Consider the following 17,264-nt stretch of genomic DNA (forward strand, 5'->3'; position numbering starts at 1 on the left):
GGTCTGCTGCAGGTCCTACATTATTCGCCTGAAACATATTAGCAGGCTTTTTTTTATTTTAGTAAAGAGGAGTAGTAGCTCTACTGTGAGTCTTCCCAAATAACCAAGTTCTACAACTTGCTTCTAAGGCTGACACTGGACCCACTTCAGAGGAAACTAATTTCCACTGATTTTATTCACAATCATAGACCTTAGATCTGTACACAGAGGTGGTGCCCATAGCTGCAGATAGAAACATATATTGGCCTGTAAATTGAAATTTGGTTGTAACAGCAGCCAGAAAGACACATATACAAACAAATAGTACACAGGACACAGAACAGAAACATACACATTTTTTTCTTACATATTTACATATGGACAATGGTTACTCTAAACAGAGTACTGTACCGTTATTAAATTAAATAAAAATAACTACAGATAAGAGGCAAACCAGTTTGTAGTGTGAATCAGTTGATTAGATTATTGCAGTTACAGCGCTGATGTAAACATCGATGATTGTTGGGAGCAGTTTTGATTGTACAGTCTGACAGCTGCAGGGAGGAAGGACCTGCGGAAACGCTCCTTCATGCATCTGTAGCAGTCTGTCACTGAAGGAGCTCTGCAGTTCAGCAACATTTAAATGCAGGGGGTGGGAGACTCTGTCCATCAGAGATGTCATTTTGGCCAGAGTCCTTCTGTCTCCCACTACCTGCACTGGGTCCAGTCCAGTCCAGGGTCCATTTATATGAACAAATCTAGAGTTGTACTAAAAACAACTAAAGATAAGGACATACTAGAGACAGTGGTAGCACACACATTTACCCCTGTCCTGTGTTGCATAGGACATTCTGGCATGTGACAGGAAAAGCAAACAGTTGTTACCTTACTGTCTCTGCCTTTAAACTGAAGAGATTTTTTTTCTTTTTTAAAGATCCACCAAATGACAGTTCTCAGAGTCTGCATCCAAACCAGCTGAGAGCCACCATAGGAGGGATCATTGGAGGACTTTTTGTTATAGCAGTATTAGCAGCAGTCCTGTGGTGGATAACAAAAAAAGGGTAAAACTGAGTTCTGCCTTTATTAGTACTTTTTTTTTTTTGCATGTTTCTACTAATATTGTTGTTTTTCTAAATACAGATGTTTCCTCAGATCTCCATACTAACCAAGAGTAAGTAAATGAAATGCATCGTAATGAACTACAACACTGCACACATGACAGTTTATAAAACAACATATTAAAGGACAGAATTGTCATCATAAAATTAAAACTTTTTCACCATCAGAATAAAGTTGAACAACATCCAGGATATGAAAACACTGAACTCAATCAAAGCAGAATTAAACAGAATATCAAATTAAGAAAATGTTGATTGATGTGATGACTTCTTTTTGTCTGTACCAGTGAGGTTTTTGCAATAATGAACACGAGTTTTCATTTCAACCAATACATCTGACACCAACCAAGCAGCTTCCAGTGAACAGTGAACTGCCTCTGTCAAGTAACAATTACAGTTAAGACAGGTGGAAACAAAAAACTTCCCTATCCTATGTGCTGGATATGAAGGAATAAATGATGGCCAGAAGATTTCAATGAATTCCAGAGCAAACACATTTTGTCCCCCAACAACTAAGAACGGAACAGTTACAATTTCTTTGTGATCTCAGGGAAGCAAAAACAGACCAGCATTAAGTTAGAAGCTAAAATCATTTTGGCTGTCAGCTCAGCAAAGCTGGAAGTTTAACAGATGAACAACTACAGAAGAAAACCTTCACATCTGTGATTTGGAGCTGTTACTGGGACACACTGGTGCTGACGAACAAGAACACTGAAAGCATGCTTCACATTTTCTACACTGCAAACAAAGATTTTTTTACTAGCAGACTCCGGCTCTTGAAGTACAGCATGATTTTCTCTCTCCTCCTCAGAGCAGACTTACTGTTTATTTCATAATATAACCTAAATATTTTAATATCCATCCCTGCTGTTTCCGGGATTGTGGAGCTTGGAGTCTTTGACAAACTGAATGATGAAAAAGAAGGAAAAATGTTGAAATGTGGAAAGAAAAACTTGAGTTTAGTTTAGTTTTATTTTTTTTTTAACTATAGTGCAAGGAAATAAATATAGAGTAAAATGTATTCATGTATTTGTGCTGCTAAATCAGGGGTCGGGGCCGACTGTATATATTGTTTTTTTTGTTTGTTTTTTTACCTTTACACTTTGTATAAACTATAGTGTGTTGCTTATGAAATCCATGAAGTGCTACAGAGAAAATCAAATTGTATTTATTTAATGAACACATTTTGAACTCTTAAAAAATAATAACAAAAAAGAGACACAAATAAAAAGCTGAACTTAAATTGTCCATGTAGCAAACAAAAACTGTGGTGAGCAGTCATCCTTATATCGCCTTTGGGCTTTTTCTGTAGCAGAGCCTTGACCTGAATTTAAAAAATACATTGGAAAAAAAGCACTATGTCACTAAACAATGAAAAATAAATATTTTCAAAACAGCTGCACAAATATGTATTTTACCTGGTTAATGGGACTTAATGGGACTGCAAATCGGGGCTGTACAAAGTCACTTTCATCTGCGCTGGATTGCATGCAGTTGTCTGTGAGGTGTGAGCGGTGTTTGTTTTTAACATAGTTCATGGTGGAGAATAGCTGCTCACATACGTATGTGGATCCGAAGCTCGACATGACTCCAAATGCATATTTCTTCATGTTTATGTGTTGAGGATGGCGTCCCATGTTTCAAACACAAGTTTGTCCGGTCTTGGAAGGATCTCAGTATCACTCCATTTGTCATTCTGACACAATTTTCTGACACAAAACTACAACACAAAGAAGAGAAACTTCAATTAAATACTTAGAATTTATCTTCCCTAGCCACGCGGCATTTTAACCAACCTTTTCTGTAGCTCTATAGATTAAAAAACAAATCCAGTTCTGTTCATTAAATTTTCTGAACCTTTCACTGTGTCCTGCACTTGAGTCCTCAGTCATATCAGAATCAGATTACTTTATTAATCCCTGAGGAAATAACATGGGTTACAGTTGCTCTAAGTTGGTTCATTTAGTCTTTGTTAGCTCCTAGGTTGCCTGGTTACAGTTCTTTTTTCCTTATGACTCCTTTGTGTGATCCCCCCTGTGTTAAGTTTCCTGTCCAGTCTTCGTCTGTTAATCTGTCATCTTTTATGTCCACGTTTTCTATGTTATAAAGCTTGAGTCATGTCTGTGTCCCTGTGCCTGCCCTGGTCCCACGTCCCTGTGTTCCCTCTGCTCTCATAGCGTGGCCTGTGCTTGTGTGTGTCTGTCGTACTTCCTGTGTTACGTTGAAGGTACGTCTTGTGTCAGTATATTCACGTTCGTGTCCTCCCTGTCTTGTCATGTGTAATTGTCCAGCTGTGTTCCCCTTGTGCTCCAATGTCTCTCATTACCTTCTGTGTATTTGTGTCAGAGTCTCCATCTGTTCCATGTCGCATGGTCCCTAAGTGTTGTGTGCGTTTCCTTGTGGTTTCCCTGTGTCTCCTTGTGCCTTAGCTTTGGTTCATCCCTTTTTGGTTTTGTTTTGCATCGCCCTTTGCCTTTAATAACATTTTGAAGTGGGGAAACCAAGAGGTAGAAGCAGCATTGTAAAACATGCTGGAACATAAATTTTAGTCTGTGGAAGACGGACTGAGTTACCCTAAGAAGAGATTCAGATTGTTTGTTTTTGTTGGGTGTTTTTTTTTTTTTGCATGGTTTTAGGATTGTCCAATAAAACTCTAAAAAAAGACAAAAGTAGCCTGATATCAGACAAAACTGAAGTAAACATGAGAGAACAGTAACTCATGCCTGTATGTGAGTTGAGTTGGTATTTTATCACACAATGAAGCATAGAGACTAAGAGCCTCATCCCTATTTTTTCCAATTTATTTTCAATACGTGGTTCTTGATTTTTTGTCTTTTCCTTTGCATAAATGGTATGTCTTTTATCCTGTCTTCCTTCTCTCACCCCAACCGGTCGCAGCAGATGGCCGCCCCTCCCTGAGCCTGGTTCTGCCGGAGGTTTCTTCCTGTTAAAAGGGAGTTTTTCCTTCCCACTGTCGCCAAAGTGCTTGCTCATAGGGGGTCATATGATTGTTGGGTTTTTCTCTGTATCTATGAAGCGCCTTGAGGCGACTTTTGTTGTGATTTGGCGCTATATAAATAAAATTGAATTGAATTGAATTGAATTGAATAAATAAAGGCATCTTCCCAGGGTTTAGGGTTCAGCTATGGCTAAAACAGTGGAATTTGGTTCATAAAATACACTACTAGGCATGAAAGTAGCTTTGTGCTTGAAAATGAAAATGAAAAGAAAGGGGTTGACAGAGTTTAGAGGCAGGGTCTGTGACCTGGCATATTTGTCCAGCAGTATTCTGCTAATGCATGCTGAAATTATCTAAAATCTCCTGTTTGACAATGACAAAAATAACTGCTATGCAAAAATGCTCACCCCACTAACATCCAACTCCATCTGATTCCATGACGTCTGGATAACAACTGTTTACTAACAGTAGATGTAGCCACTGTGACATCACTTATTTACTAGTGAAGTCCAGTTTTGGGCCCAATAACAGAAATGTATGTAATATGTGTCAGGGTTCCTGGGTCAGTGACCCAGTGTTTTCAGTTTGTTCAGGTTCAGTTTATTTTGTCACTCGTTCTCATTTCCTGTTGTTCTGTTCATGTTACTTCCATGTATCATCAGTTCAATTATGTTCAGCTGTTCACTCACCTGTCTCCAATCACTCATTATTCAGCCGGTGTATTTAACTCCTCAGTTTCATCCTGGTCATTGTCGTGTCACTGATGCACTGATGCTGTTTATCCCGTGTGTTCAGTTCAGTCAGCCAGTCTTCTTATGTTCAACTCCTCTGCTCGGCATAATAAACACCATTATCCTGCACCGTGAGTCCAGCGTTTGGGTCATGTCTTCCTCTCCTCCACGCACACCCTGACAAAATGAAATATCAGAAGGTGACAGTCTTACTTAAACTTTTATGTATTCATCCATCTTTAGTTGTGAAGAGATGATTCCAGTATACTTATAGTGGTTATGTGACATACCCAGGTCCTGTTCAGCACCAGGGCAAGTGAACCTTGACCAAGTCCAGGACTAACATCACGTCCACAGTTCTACAATCAGAGAAAATATTTAGACTCTCACTAAACCATGACTGGATAATTTCGCGTAATTTCCAGGGGGGTTAGGGGGGTTATGACCCCCCCCCCCAATAATCAGACCCAGCCAAAATACCCCCCCCCCCCTCCTCCAAGTTATGAATTATCTTGCATAAATAGGTTGTTGATTTTCTTCACTCAGTTATTACCAGCAAAATGGTTGCATGTTTAACCATTTGAGACTTTACTCAGATTTATTTATTTATTTAGACAGAGCTCTTGACCCCCAATGTTCAGCACAAAGTTACGCCCATGTACCTCAGACAGTGTCACTGATTCTTATTCATCCAAACATTTTTTTCTGGTTGGGCAGTTGAACTCTGTGCTAAGAGATTAAGTAATACTGTGAGCAGTTTATGATTAACTTGTTCCTCAGTGTGTCACAAAAAGCATTGAAGACATTCAGATGAAGGGTGTGATTTTAGTCACTGTGAATATGCCAAGCTGCAGCAAACAAGCTGGGTCAGATGTCATGTGACTTCATGTAGACGTATTTACCTTTTTAAACACTCAGATAGTGTAGCATGAAACACAGCAGGATAATGACCGGGATCAAGTGTGTCGTGTTTTTCAGTTTTTAAGTCCAACGCCAGACCAAAGCTAACGTTAAATCTACAGTTGTACAGTCAGATAAAATATTTAGACTCTGTAAACCACAACAGGAGTTTCTTCCAAAATCTCACTTTTCTGCACCAAGTAGTCCTGCCACACACCTCAGACAGTGTCAGTGAAATATTCTTTAGTTTTTTTTTATTCTTATTCATTCAAACACTTTCTGGTTGGACAGTTGAACTCTGTGTTAAGAGGTTAATAACATGAATACTGTGAGCAGTTTATGATTAACTTGTTCAGTGTGTCACAAAAAAGTATTTCAGACATTCAGATGAAGGGTGTGATTTTATCGCATTGAGTACACTAACCTAGCATAAGTTACAAACCAGCTGGGTCAGATGTCATGTGACGTCATGTAGTATTTACTCACCTTTTAAACACTCAGATAGTGTACCATGAAACACAGCAGGATAATGGCTGGGATCAAGTGTGTTGTGTTTTTGGTGGTCCTGACTTTTCAGTGGACTTTTATAAGAGGAGGTGAGTAGAAACTTCATTCCACATATTATCTTAATCTATTTTAAATACAAATCACAGTTATGATGTTTACAAACCAAATATAGGAGGTACTGGATAGAGCAACTGAGTCAAACTTAGAAGCTTCCAAAGCAGAAAGCTCAGGTATAAACCTCAGAAATTAAAGGTACGACAAGAAACCTCTTTTTCTTTTTGATCCAATCATTATGCAGTGAAGTAGGAATATGGTTTAAACAATGTTTGAGTGCATAATAGTGAGTTTGTCCTCTATACCAACAGTGAGGATTTAATTAAACCGATGTGGAAGCAGATTTATTTTCTCATGTATTAATCACATATTTTAATCATAATCATATCACATTAGTGATAGTAATGATACTTTCTCACTTAGTTGTATGCATGTGCACTTGTAATGGGAGACGTTAAACAGATAGTGAGACTCCATTTGCTTATCAGGGATGTAAATCCTTACGTGACGGCCAAGCAGAAAACAAGGTCATAATTCTCTGTGAGGGAGAAGGTTTTAAGGATGGGGCTGAAGGGGCCAACATGTAAGAGTTTGTGCAATGTTCTTTGTCTGTGTCTCTGTGTATAAAGGTGCAAGGGAGGCGGCCACAGTTCAGAGATCACCCTAGTTTTGGCTGGGATGTTTCTCTCTGCATTGCAACACATTGCAGTGCGGAGAGAATATCCTAATATCTTAATATCTTAATTGTGGTTGACATAGTTATTGTGAAATAAATCTGTCCTTAAACTTTTGAGGATTGTAAGAGAACCTGTTAGGGTGGATTCTTGCACACCTCCTAAGTGAAATCTTAGAATATCTTCTTGCTGATGAGTCAGGAGACAGCTGGTAGCAGAGCTTGTAGGACAACCAGCTGTCACTGTTTGAGGTTTGACATATCTGACAACATACTTCAGTTTGCTACTGTGTTGTGTTTTCTTATTTCAAAGATTTCTTGTTTTATTTTCATGTTTCTTTGCATAACTTTATTTAAAATATGTTTTTATGTCTCAGTGTGGAAACCTTTAAAACATGCATGTATTGGTTGTCGTCAAGGTTGCCCTTTGTCTCCCTTACTCTTTGCCATTGCCATCGAGCCTCTGTCTATTACATTGAGATCTTCTTCTGTATTCAGGGGAATCATCCGTAATGGAATTACACATAAAGTATCATTGTATGCGGATGACTTGTTATTATATATGACTGACCCCGCACGCTCCATCCCTGCTGTTTTAAGTATTCTGGAGAACTTCAGTTCGTTTTCAGGTTATAAATTAAATTTGGGGAAAAGTGAGTGTTTTCCTATTAATACGGCAGCACGTCAACTTCAACAGTCCGATCTACCCTTTCGTCTCAGTCCATCTGGGTTTAAGTACTTAGGGATTAATGTGACTCGCTCTCTAGCTGGCCTTAAATCAGCAAATTTGTCTCCTCTTATATCAAGGATCACATCTGATATTCAAAGATGGGGTAATCTCCCCCTTTCTTTAATCAGTAAGATTAATGTTGTTAAAATGAACATCTTACCAAAATTTTTATTTTTATTTCAGTCAATTCCCTTATTTTTGCCGAAACATTTTTTTGTTTCACTGGATAAGATTATTGGATCTTTCATTTGGGGAGGGAAGCCACCTAGGGTCTCTAAAACTTTGCTGCAGCGATGCAGATTTAGTGGAGGACTTGCATTACCTAATTTTTTAGCCTACTACTGGGCCGCTCACATCCATAAACTTTGCTACTGGCTAAAATCTTCTGGTTCCTCGTGGTGTAAATTGGAGCTATCATCATGTAAGGGCTCTTCTTTACCGGCTTTGCTCTATTCCTCTTTACCCGTAAAACCCTCTCTGTACACTGATAATCAGGTGGTTCTTAACACACTCAAAATCTGGTTTCAGTTTAGCCGTCACTTTAATTTTGTAATGCCGTCTTCCTCGGGTCCTCTAAGCGACAACCATTTGTTTCCCCCTTCACTTTTGGACTCGACATTCTCAGTGTGGTGTGACAAGGGTATAAAACAGTTCAAACATTTATATGTGGATGGTGTTTTCGATAGTTTTCCCGACTTGTCTTCTCGTTATAATCTCCCTATTACCCATTTGTTTCGCTATTTTCAAATTCGAAATTTTGTTGCCAAGTGTTTCCCAAATTTGCCCTCTTTACCTCCAGAACAGCAGTGGGAAACTACATTATCATTTATTCCTCATCACGGAGGAACCATTTCGAAACTCTATGATGCTATTCTGTCTTTTAGTAACCACTCTAATGTTAAGCTTAAGTGTACATGGGAAGGAGAACTAGGAATTCGAATACATGAGGAGTCTTGGGAACAGGCTATAGCGAGGGTACGATCTTCCACCTCCTGTGCTCGTCTTGGACTTATTCAATTTAAGGTCATACACAGGGTGCATTTCTCTAAGTCTAGACTTTCTGAATTGTATCCAGAAGTGGAAAATAAATGTGATAAATGCCATGATTCTCCTTGTCACCTTAGCCACATGTTTTTTCTGTGTCCTGAGCTACAAGGTTTCTGGACAGGGTATTTTGCTATTATGTCAACTGTTCTTGGGGTAACTCTTCAGCCTTGTCCTCTGATTGCTGTATTTGGGATTCCTGTTCGCTCACTTACACTTGATTCCACACAAAAGGATATTATAGCCTTCACATCCCTATTAGCGAGACGTCTAATATTGTTGCATTGGAAGTCTGTTAAGTATCCTACTATTTCCCGGTGGCTTAAAGATGTCATGTTTTTTTTAAAACTTGAAAAAATTAAATATACGTTGAGAGGTTGCACAGCCAAATTTTTTCACAAGTGGCAACCCTTTATCTCTTATTTTGCTAGTCTAGAGGTATTGCCTGTTTAAATGTACTTCTGTTACTGTTATATTCCTTTAATATGTTTGATGGTTGTGTTGATCTGTGTGGGACTGGGGGGGGGGCGTTGTTTTTTTTTTTCATATATATATATATATATATATATATATATATATATATATATATATATATATATATATATAAGTTTATTTACTTAGGAAAATGAAGAAAGGTTGATTGTATTTCGGTAACTGCAAGTACTGTTGTTTTCTTTTTTCAATAAAAATGCATGTATGACTAGTCTATGTATCAGGTATCTTTGTTATTGATCGTATTTAGCAATTGTTCCAAATTTACACTAATTTAATAATGACACCATTAAATTCTATTTTACCAGATTTATTTTGGATTTGCTCTTAACAGCACTACAAATAAGTAACTTTGTGCTCATTTCGTGTTTCACCAAACTCTTTCTGTAGCATCGACTGGTATGTGGACATGGTGTGTGCATCTTAGCCAAACTCTCTCTAAAAATCTTATTTTTTATCTTTCTTTGACAATGAATTGAGGGGCAGCACAAAAATTTACTATGAGATAAATAATCCAAGAATAATATGAATAACATGAAGCCAGAAAATGACCAAAATGGTCAGAATTTTCTTTCTTCCTGATATTGTTATCACTCAGATCACTTGATCTTGTGTTTAGAGCTTGTCCCTGCTAAAGCTGCTAAGAGCTTAGATTTTGGGCAGTGATCCTCCCCAAGACAGATAACTGGTTTCAGCAGATGCCAGGAACAACATCCGAGATTTCTGTGCAGAAATCCTAGGAAAAGTAAATATACTCAGCAGGACCCTGAAGCTCCCAGGCCTCCAGTAGAGGACTTGAGCTTGGAGGATAAAGGCTACCGACAGGTCGAGTGTTTTTTTTTTGTTTGTTTGTTTGTTTTTTGTAGCTATATAATAGATATTACTTTAACTTTATTTACAAAGTTTCAAAAATTACCATGTCAGGTTAAGTGTCAAAATAACTGCTTTATTCGTTGGGATAAATTATATTGAATCAAACATTATATATAACTCACATTACACATGATTTTATTTCTCATAACGTTGAAGGCTTCAAAACATGCATATTTGGCAAATGTTTGAGGTGTGTGGTCATCATTAATCGTTATTGTGTATATTTTTAGTTTCTCATTTATCAGCTGTAAATTAGTTCAATTCTGCTCTCAGTGTCCTTTATTTTCATAACCTTGTACTTCAGGTTTTCAGGTGTTCAAGCCTAAATGAAGTCTGTTAGAGTTCTTTTGTAAAAACTGCAAAAATTCATCCACACTGACTTCTTGGATGTGAATGATATATGGACTTTATAGGTAGGCCCTGTTTTGAATACATTTTTCCTTCACCAGTGAAAAACCTTTTATTTATACACATTTTGGTGTATACTCTAGATAACTATGTTATAATATAAAACACTAAAAAAACAATGATGCAAAACTGGGATTAAAAAGTTAAAAATATAAAAATGGAACCCATAACTCTATTACTAATAATCAGCCTCACTAGAATAATAACACATAAAAGTATCAACATTAATTCAAATTAAATTAAAACAATCCAAACTTCCAACACCATAATAAAGGAAACCTAATAAGAAACAAACTCAGATACACAAACACAAAACCTCTGATTCATGACTTTGATCATGTGTCTCTACCTGTTGTTGCAGATGCTGAGGTGTCCTGCATTTTCATGGAGATATGCTTGTTGCCATGCAGCTATGATGGCACTGCTGTAGTCATCCACTGGCATCAGGTATCAGCAGGAGACATTACTGTCCACTCATTCTACCGCAACATAGATCAGCTGAAAGATCAGAACCAGCGCTTCAGAGGCAGGACATCACTGTTCAACGACCAGATCTCCACAGGAAACGCCTCACTGCAGCTGACAAAGATGGAGGTTCGAGACGAAGGCAAATACAAGTGCTACACCAGCACTGACGGAGAAAGTCAGACATCATTCATTAACCTTAAGATACGTGGTAAGAGACATACAATTTATTCATTCAATAAATTTGTCTCCTCTGTTAGTATCCTTTTTTCTGTTTTTATTTACTGCAAATGTGTCACAGTAATACTTATACTTTTGTACACAGATTTTTCAATGAAAGGTTGATTCAAAATGCTTCACAGAACTTTAATAGGTTTAAAAAAAATATTAAATCTAAATCTTTGTTGTTGTAACACTTGATCATATTTCTGTATAAACACTTGTCATACCATTTGTTTAAAAATTGATGAAGTAGACCTAAAATATGTGAAAATAACGCCTGATCCCATTCTTTCTTTTGCAGCTCCTGTCCGTAAAGTCAACATTCAGCGGGCAGAAAACATCATCACCTGCAGCTCAGAGGGGATCTACCCTAAACCTGAACTCGCCTGGTCCACCAGTCCTTCATCCAACAGGACTTCTAACACCACCACCATAGTCCGGCAGACTGAACGGCTTCTTTACAACATCAGCAGTTCTTTGATTGTTTCACACAGTGAGACCAATCTGGACTACAGCTGCACCATCAGCACTCACAGAAACAGAAAGAGAGCAACTTTATTTAAACTAGGTAAGGATGTAAAAAAAAAAAAAGAGTTTGTTTTTTATTAAAGACATATTATCCAATAAACTATGATGATGTTAAATTAACCTAAAAAAAAAAAGTATTAAAATGATATTAGAAATAATAATCAGTTCATCAGTTTAACCAGTTATAAATGTTCAATTTAGTGTCATTTTATCAAAGGAGTGTGAGTTAAAGCTACAACAATATGGTCAAGTAAATTTTATAATTTGAACTCTATGGATCTAGGTCTTTAGGATAGGAAAACCACCAAATCCAACCTCTCAAACCTTTGCAAAGATGATCTCAAAAAGGACCAGTGATGGTGTTGTGTTTGTTTTATTCTGGGCAAACTGGACGTTAGTTTTCTTTCATACCTAAATTTGGTTGATTGGTTGTTTGGACCTCCAATCTCTTGATTGTAAAAGATTGGAGGTCCTGTTGTAAAAGCATGTGTTTTTTTTAATATTACATTGGATTTAAAATGTGCTCATCCTGTTGATGTACATCTATGAGTAATGTTTTTTTCTTCAAGTTATGCCTCGTAGTGGGTTGCATGGTGGGCCTTTTTGTATGAACCCAGTGAGTACCAATTGTTCCTACTAAATGAGACATTATTCTTGTGCACTGGTTGGTACATCCACTTCTTAGCAGGAGAGCTGAAGATGTTAATCGATAGGTTGTGTGAGCTTTCAGGTGTGTGAATAGGTAGTTTTCTTTCACTTTTCAACAAATTCATATGTAAAGGGACATTTTTTTAATAACCCGAGAAGATAACTTTTCACCTTTCACATTTGAATCCCAGTGTTGTTCACACAAACATACTTAATATACACAGAGATTCTGATGTGTACTGGTTCCGTCCCCAGGCCTAAAATACATTACATGGCTTAAAAACCTCACTTTGAAGGGGTCCTGCAGGCATCCTATTAAGGTGCCTGTATCACCTTAATTTGATTCCATTCAGTGAAAAGCAGTAGTAGCTCGAAACTGAGCCCCTCCCACATTAGCAAGCTCAACACTCCCTCTCTAAGGCTGAGTCCAGATGTGCAGAGGAAACTCATTTATGTGTAATTTTAGTCTGTCAGTCGTTACTCACAGATCAGCCTGTAAATCAACAGCTTTCCTTTCACGCTCAGCTTTCGCTTCACCACAACACACCACTACAGTATTAGCCCTTCACCACTAGTAGCTACTTAGATTGACTCAACATGACCCAGTTTTTAGGGGTTTTCCATTAGGTGGCAGTACCTGGTGCATTTTCATACCTACTCAGCTGAAGTACCAAACAACTTGAGTTAATGAGAAAATGTGGCGTCAACACTGCATGCCACCGACTGGCCAGGCAATGGTTTTACTTAATGAGTTATTATTAGAGCTACTCCTTCACAAGAATCAATCATGCTGTTTTTGATATCCCACAACAAGCTGTACAAAAACCAAAACTGCCATGCGTTGCCTTCTCTGGCTCTCTATCATCAGCCTGAGTCTGACAAAAAGCCAAAGACTGAGTAGCAGATATAACGGGGCTTTGATGCCTCCAATGTTGTTGTCTGTGTGTCGCAAACAAATAGCATCACAGGACCTTCAGGCCATCTTGTTACAATGACCCCAACCACACTGATGTGGTACTCAATTGTAAAGGAAAACAACCAAAACTGATGCAAGCCTCTTTGAGTTGATTAGGGAATCATGGAAAAGAGACACATCTCCAGTCTCCCACTGTCAGTCTCCCACTTGACACTTCCCACACTTATGAACATAACCCTGAGGTAGTTAAACTCCTCTACTTGGGTTAGAAACTAAACTTCACACTCAACTCAGCCCAATGTGAGGCCACTACCTTAGGACACCAAGCAATGCTCAAAAGCAAAAAACAGAGATAAGATCCTGAGTCCACACATTTACTTCACTTTAAGATTCCATAAAATTATTAATTACTATATTTGACAAGGGACAGCCCTGGTGGAGACCAGTGCCCACCAATAAATAAGTCTGACAAACAAAACTACAGTTGTACAGGGACCATAAACAAAAGAAAACTAAAGCTACGCACATACTACAAGTAGTGATAGCACACAAATTTGCCTCATGTTTGCTCAGGGCAGGAGGAGCAACAGCTGGTACTTTGCTGTCTTGTATTTTTTCTAACGCATTATAAATACAGAAAATGGGAAATCGGGAAAAAATATGTGAGACTAAAATGTACTTGAGTTAGCACAAAAAAATAGAAAAAATATTGAAATATTGAAAAAAAAAATTCAATAAAATTTTGCTGTGTGGCTACTGTGTAAAAAAATAAAGGGGGGGGGGGGATGTTGCACATTAATAATACTTATAATCCAGATGACAAAGTTATCTAAAGTGTTTACTTATAATCAGTGTTTCTGTTTCATTTTTTCAGCTTCTGTCCGTTGGTCAAACACTGAAACAACAATCTTCTGCCCTCCCTCTGACACTCCCTTCTTATACCTCATTTGGAGATTCAACCACAGTCAGTCCATTGTGACCAGGAGTGGGGCTGACATCTCCTACACAGTCTATGCAGGGTGGGAGCAGCACGTGAAGCACGTCTCAGAGTCGGGCAGCCTCACATTACAGGACCTTACTGCAGATCATGAGGGGATATACACATGTGAACTCAGTGATGCTGAGGAGACGAAAGTGTCTGAGAATGAAATAATGATGATGCCGACAGACGGAGGTGAGGTACCATAAGTTTGATTTTCAAAAACTGTCTGCAAGTTAATTTAGTCAATTTAATGTAAAGCTGCATAAAACTGAAGAGTTTTTTTTTTTAAATATCAAAAAGCAACAAAGAAGAATGATGGGACTCAGAATTCAACCCATCTAGGAGCCATCACTGCAGCGAGTCTTTGCTTTACAGCATTATTATGCCTGATACTGTACAGCAAGTACAAAAAAAAGGTAAAATTCAATTCTGGTTGAACTTTTTATTTTTTATTTTTAATGTTTGCACTGATGGATTCAGGCAGTTTATAGACCAAACCCTGAGTACAGAAAAGGCATTTCAATGAACTACTGCAATGTATGAATGACAGCATATGAACTAATACATTAGATCAAACTATTGTTGCCATAAAATTGCAACATTTTGTTTTTGGGTTTGTTTTTGGTTTTTTTACAAAAAGCCTAATTAACTGCTGTCCCATCTAACAGATGAAGTGTCAGACTGAAGCTCCAGAAGATCAAAGGTATGAAATTTTCAGTGACAGTAGAACAGGAAATCAAAATCAAGTAATTTCTGATTGATGTTATAGCTTAGTTTCATCTGCAGATTGTTTTCAATAATAAACATGTTTTTGACACACATTTTAAGGTCAACATCTGACACCAACCAACCAGCTTCCAACTTACGCCATTTGTCAAGTAACAATTCCAATTAAGACAAATGGAAGCAAAAAGCTTCCCCAACCTCTGTTCTGGATCTCAGTGAATAAATGGTTCTCAGAAGCTTTTAATAAAACCCACAGCAAACACAGTTTGGTTTCCAGCAACTAACAACAGACTGGTTCCAGTTTCTTTGTGACTTCAGGAAAGCAAAAACAGACCAGATGAAAATTAAAATAATTTTGGCTCCCATACAACAACGATTTTTTTTACTAGCAGACTCCGGCTCATGACGTACAACATCTTTTTCTTTGTTCTCCTCCTGCCCTGATGCAGACTTTGCAAAAACAACTTACTGTCAATTTTAAAATGTAACCTAAATATTCAGTTCCATCCTTGCTGTTTCCTGGACTGTGAAGCTTGAATAATAAAGAAAAGGAAAAATGAGGCAGCACTATTTTTCAAAGAGTAAATGAAAAGCTTGAGTTTAGTTGCAAACTTGTAGTTATTTATTATTATTTTATTTTTGTAACTGTGGTGCAAAGAAAGAGAAATCACAGTCGAAATGTATTTCATATATTTGTGTAGAAATCATGTTCAGGGTCATGCTGTACAAAGGACAATAAAATGCAAAGCTTCACAGTATGTCTGTTCACCAGAACCACGGTTAGAGTGAAACTGAAATTATTTTAGACGATGAGGGAGACACTTAAGAAGGGAATAAGCATTTTAAAATTTGAATAATATTTTTGTAAAACATTGAATAAAGTTTGTGTTTATTACATTTTTTGAACTTTTTACTTTGTCATGTGCTTGAATCCTCAGTAATACCAGTGGCATGAGTGATTAATAACAGCAAATAATGTGTATCAATGAGGTTTGTTTGGTTTAAATTAAAAAAAAAAAAATTCTAACTGGGGTTCAATACAGTACAATGGTATTTTATTGTTACTAAAGAACTGAAAAAGGAAAACGTGGTGTAATTTGGTTTATAAAATCAGCGATTATGGAAGGAAGCGTCTCTGTTACACACCAGTGAGACGCTGACTTTTTGTTGTTGCTGTTGTTCTGTCCACACGGACTTTTTACCAACTACCAGTAAGCTTCAAGCCGTTCTTTCAAAAAAAAAAAAGTTTTTGTGCCAAATATTTGGCCACAAGCACACTATGTTGAATATGGGACAAGCTTTTTTCTGTCAACAGAATAAGAAGTGATCTATGGTGAGGCAGCCTACTTCGTATTAATTACACCATCCGGATGATCCCACCGTACAGGTATTGGCTTCACCTCATAGGACAATCTTGATGGAGGAGGAGTGAACTGAGCTAAACGACTATAATAATTCTTATATTGCGGGAGATCGTGGCTCAAGAGTTGGCAGGTTGTCTTGTGATCGGAAGGTTGCCGGTTTGAGCCCCGGCTCGGACAGACTCGGATGTTGTGTCCTTGGGCAAGACACTTCACCTACTACCTACTGGTGTTGGCCAGAGGGGCCGATGGCGCGATATGGCAGCCTCGCTTCTGTCAGTCAGTGTTTTTGGTTAAAAAAAATGAAGCATATTTATTATGAAATAAAAGAAAAAATATTGTGTTTAACTCATGGGTGTTTAATAAAAAGTAGAATAAATAGTAATAAATAGCAGAGTCGTGTCTGAAGATTTAAAGCTGGCCACTGATAGTCTTACTTAATCTTTTATGTATTCATCCATGTTTAATTGTGAATCAGAGATGATTCCAATATACCTACACTCATTACATGTGAAAGATTCTTGGTTTAACACCTGAAAGAGACACAAACCTGGACTCAGTGGATCAAACAGTGCTTTTTGTAGTGGTTCCAGGATAAATGGACTGGGTCTGATGTTAAATCTGTACCAAATTCAATGTGCACGTTCGTATGCTGTTTTTATTTCCTTTGGGACTCAAAGAAGAGAGAGAGACAGAGAGGATGGAAATGATATCACTGTTCCACTATTATTGCAAGTTTGGTCCCACAATACACCTTATAGTCAGTGAAAAATGAAATTACCAAATTACTTTAATCCAGGATTGAACGAATTAATATGACAGGATGAATTAGGCCCCTGAAAGGGACAAATGATCACAAAGTGACAAGTTTATGTTTCCTCACTGAGAACTTTTACTCAAATTAAATATCTCAGGTAAATGCGCCATTTAACCACATGAAATTGGTTT

The 17,264-nt window shown here is 37.7% G+C and overlaps 1 protein-coding gene across 1 annotated transcript; it reads left to right on the plus strand.

The window, feature by feature from the left end:
* The first annotated feature begins 6,204 nt into the window (after positions 1-6,204).
* Positions 6,205-16,732, plus strand: LOC146380682 (CD276 antigen-like). Its single transcript, XM_084940150.1, has 7 exons — positions 6,205-6,283; positions 10,830-11,144; positions 11,457-11,723; positions 14,122-14,421; positions 14,530-14,645; positions 14,898-14,932; positions 15,058-16,732. Exons 1-7 carry the CDS (start codon positions 6,217-6,219, stop codon positions 15,122-15,124), a joined length of 1,167 nt encoding a protein of 388 aa, XP_084796276.1. The 5' UTR covers positions 6,205-6,216; the 3' UTR covers positions 15,125-16,732.
* Positions 16,733-17,264: the final 532 nt, after the last annotated feature.

Source organism: Perissodus microlepis, chromosome 9 (assembly GCF_051167445.1).
Source record: "Perissodus microlepis isolate ML-2025 ecotype Zambia chromosome 9, ASM5116744v1, whole genome shotgun sequence".
Taxonomy (NCBI): domain Eukaryota; kingdom Metazoa; phylum Chordata; class Actinopteri; order Cichliformes; family Cichlidae; genus Perissodus; species Perissodus microlepis.

Coding starts and splice junctions, on each gene's coding strand:
- LOC146380682 (XM_084940150.1), top strand. CDS start 6,217: ATGGCTGGGATCAAGTGTGTTGTGTTTTTGGTGGTCCTGACTTTTCAG. Junction 14,646..14,897: donor ACAGCAAGTACAAAAAAAAG/GTAAAATTCAAT, acceptor CCCATCTAACAG/ATGAAGTGTCAGACTGAAGC. Junction 14,933..15,057: donor GAAGCTCCAGAAGATCAAAG/GTATGAAATTTT, acceptor ACACATTTTAAG/GTCAACATCTGACACCAACC.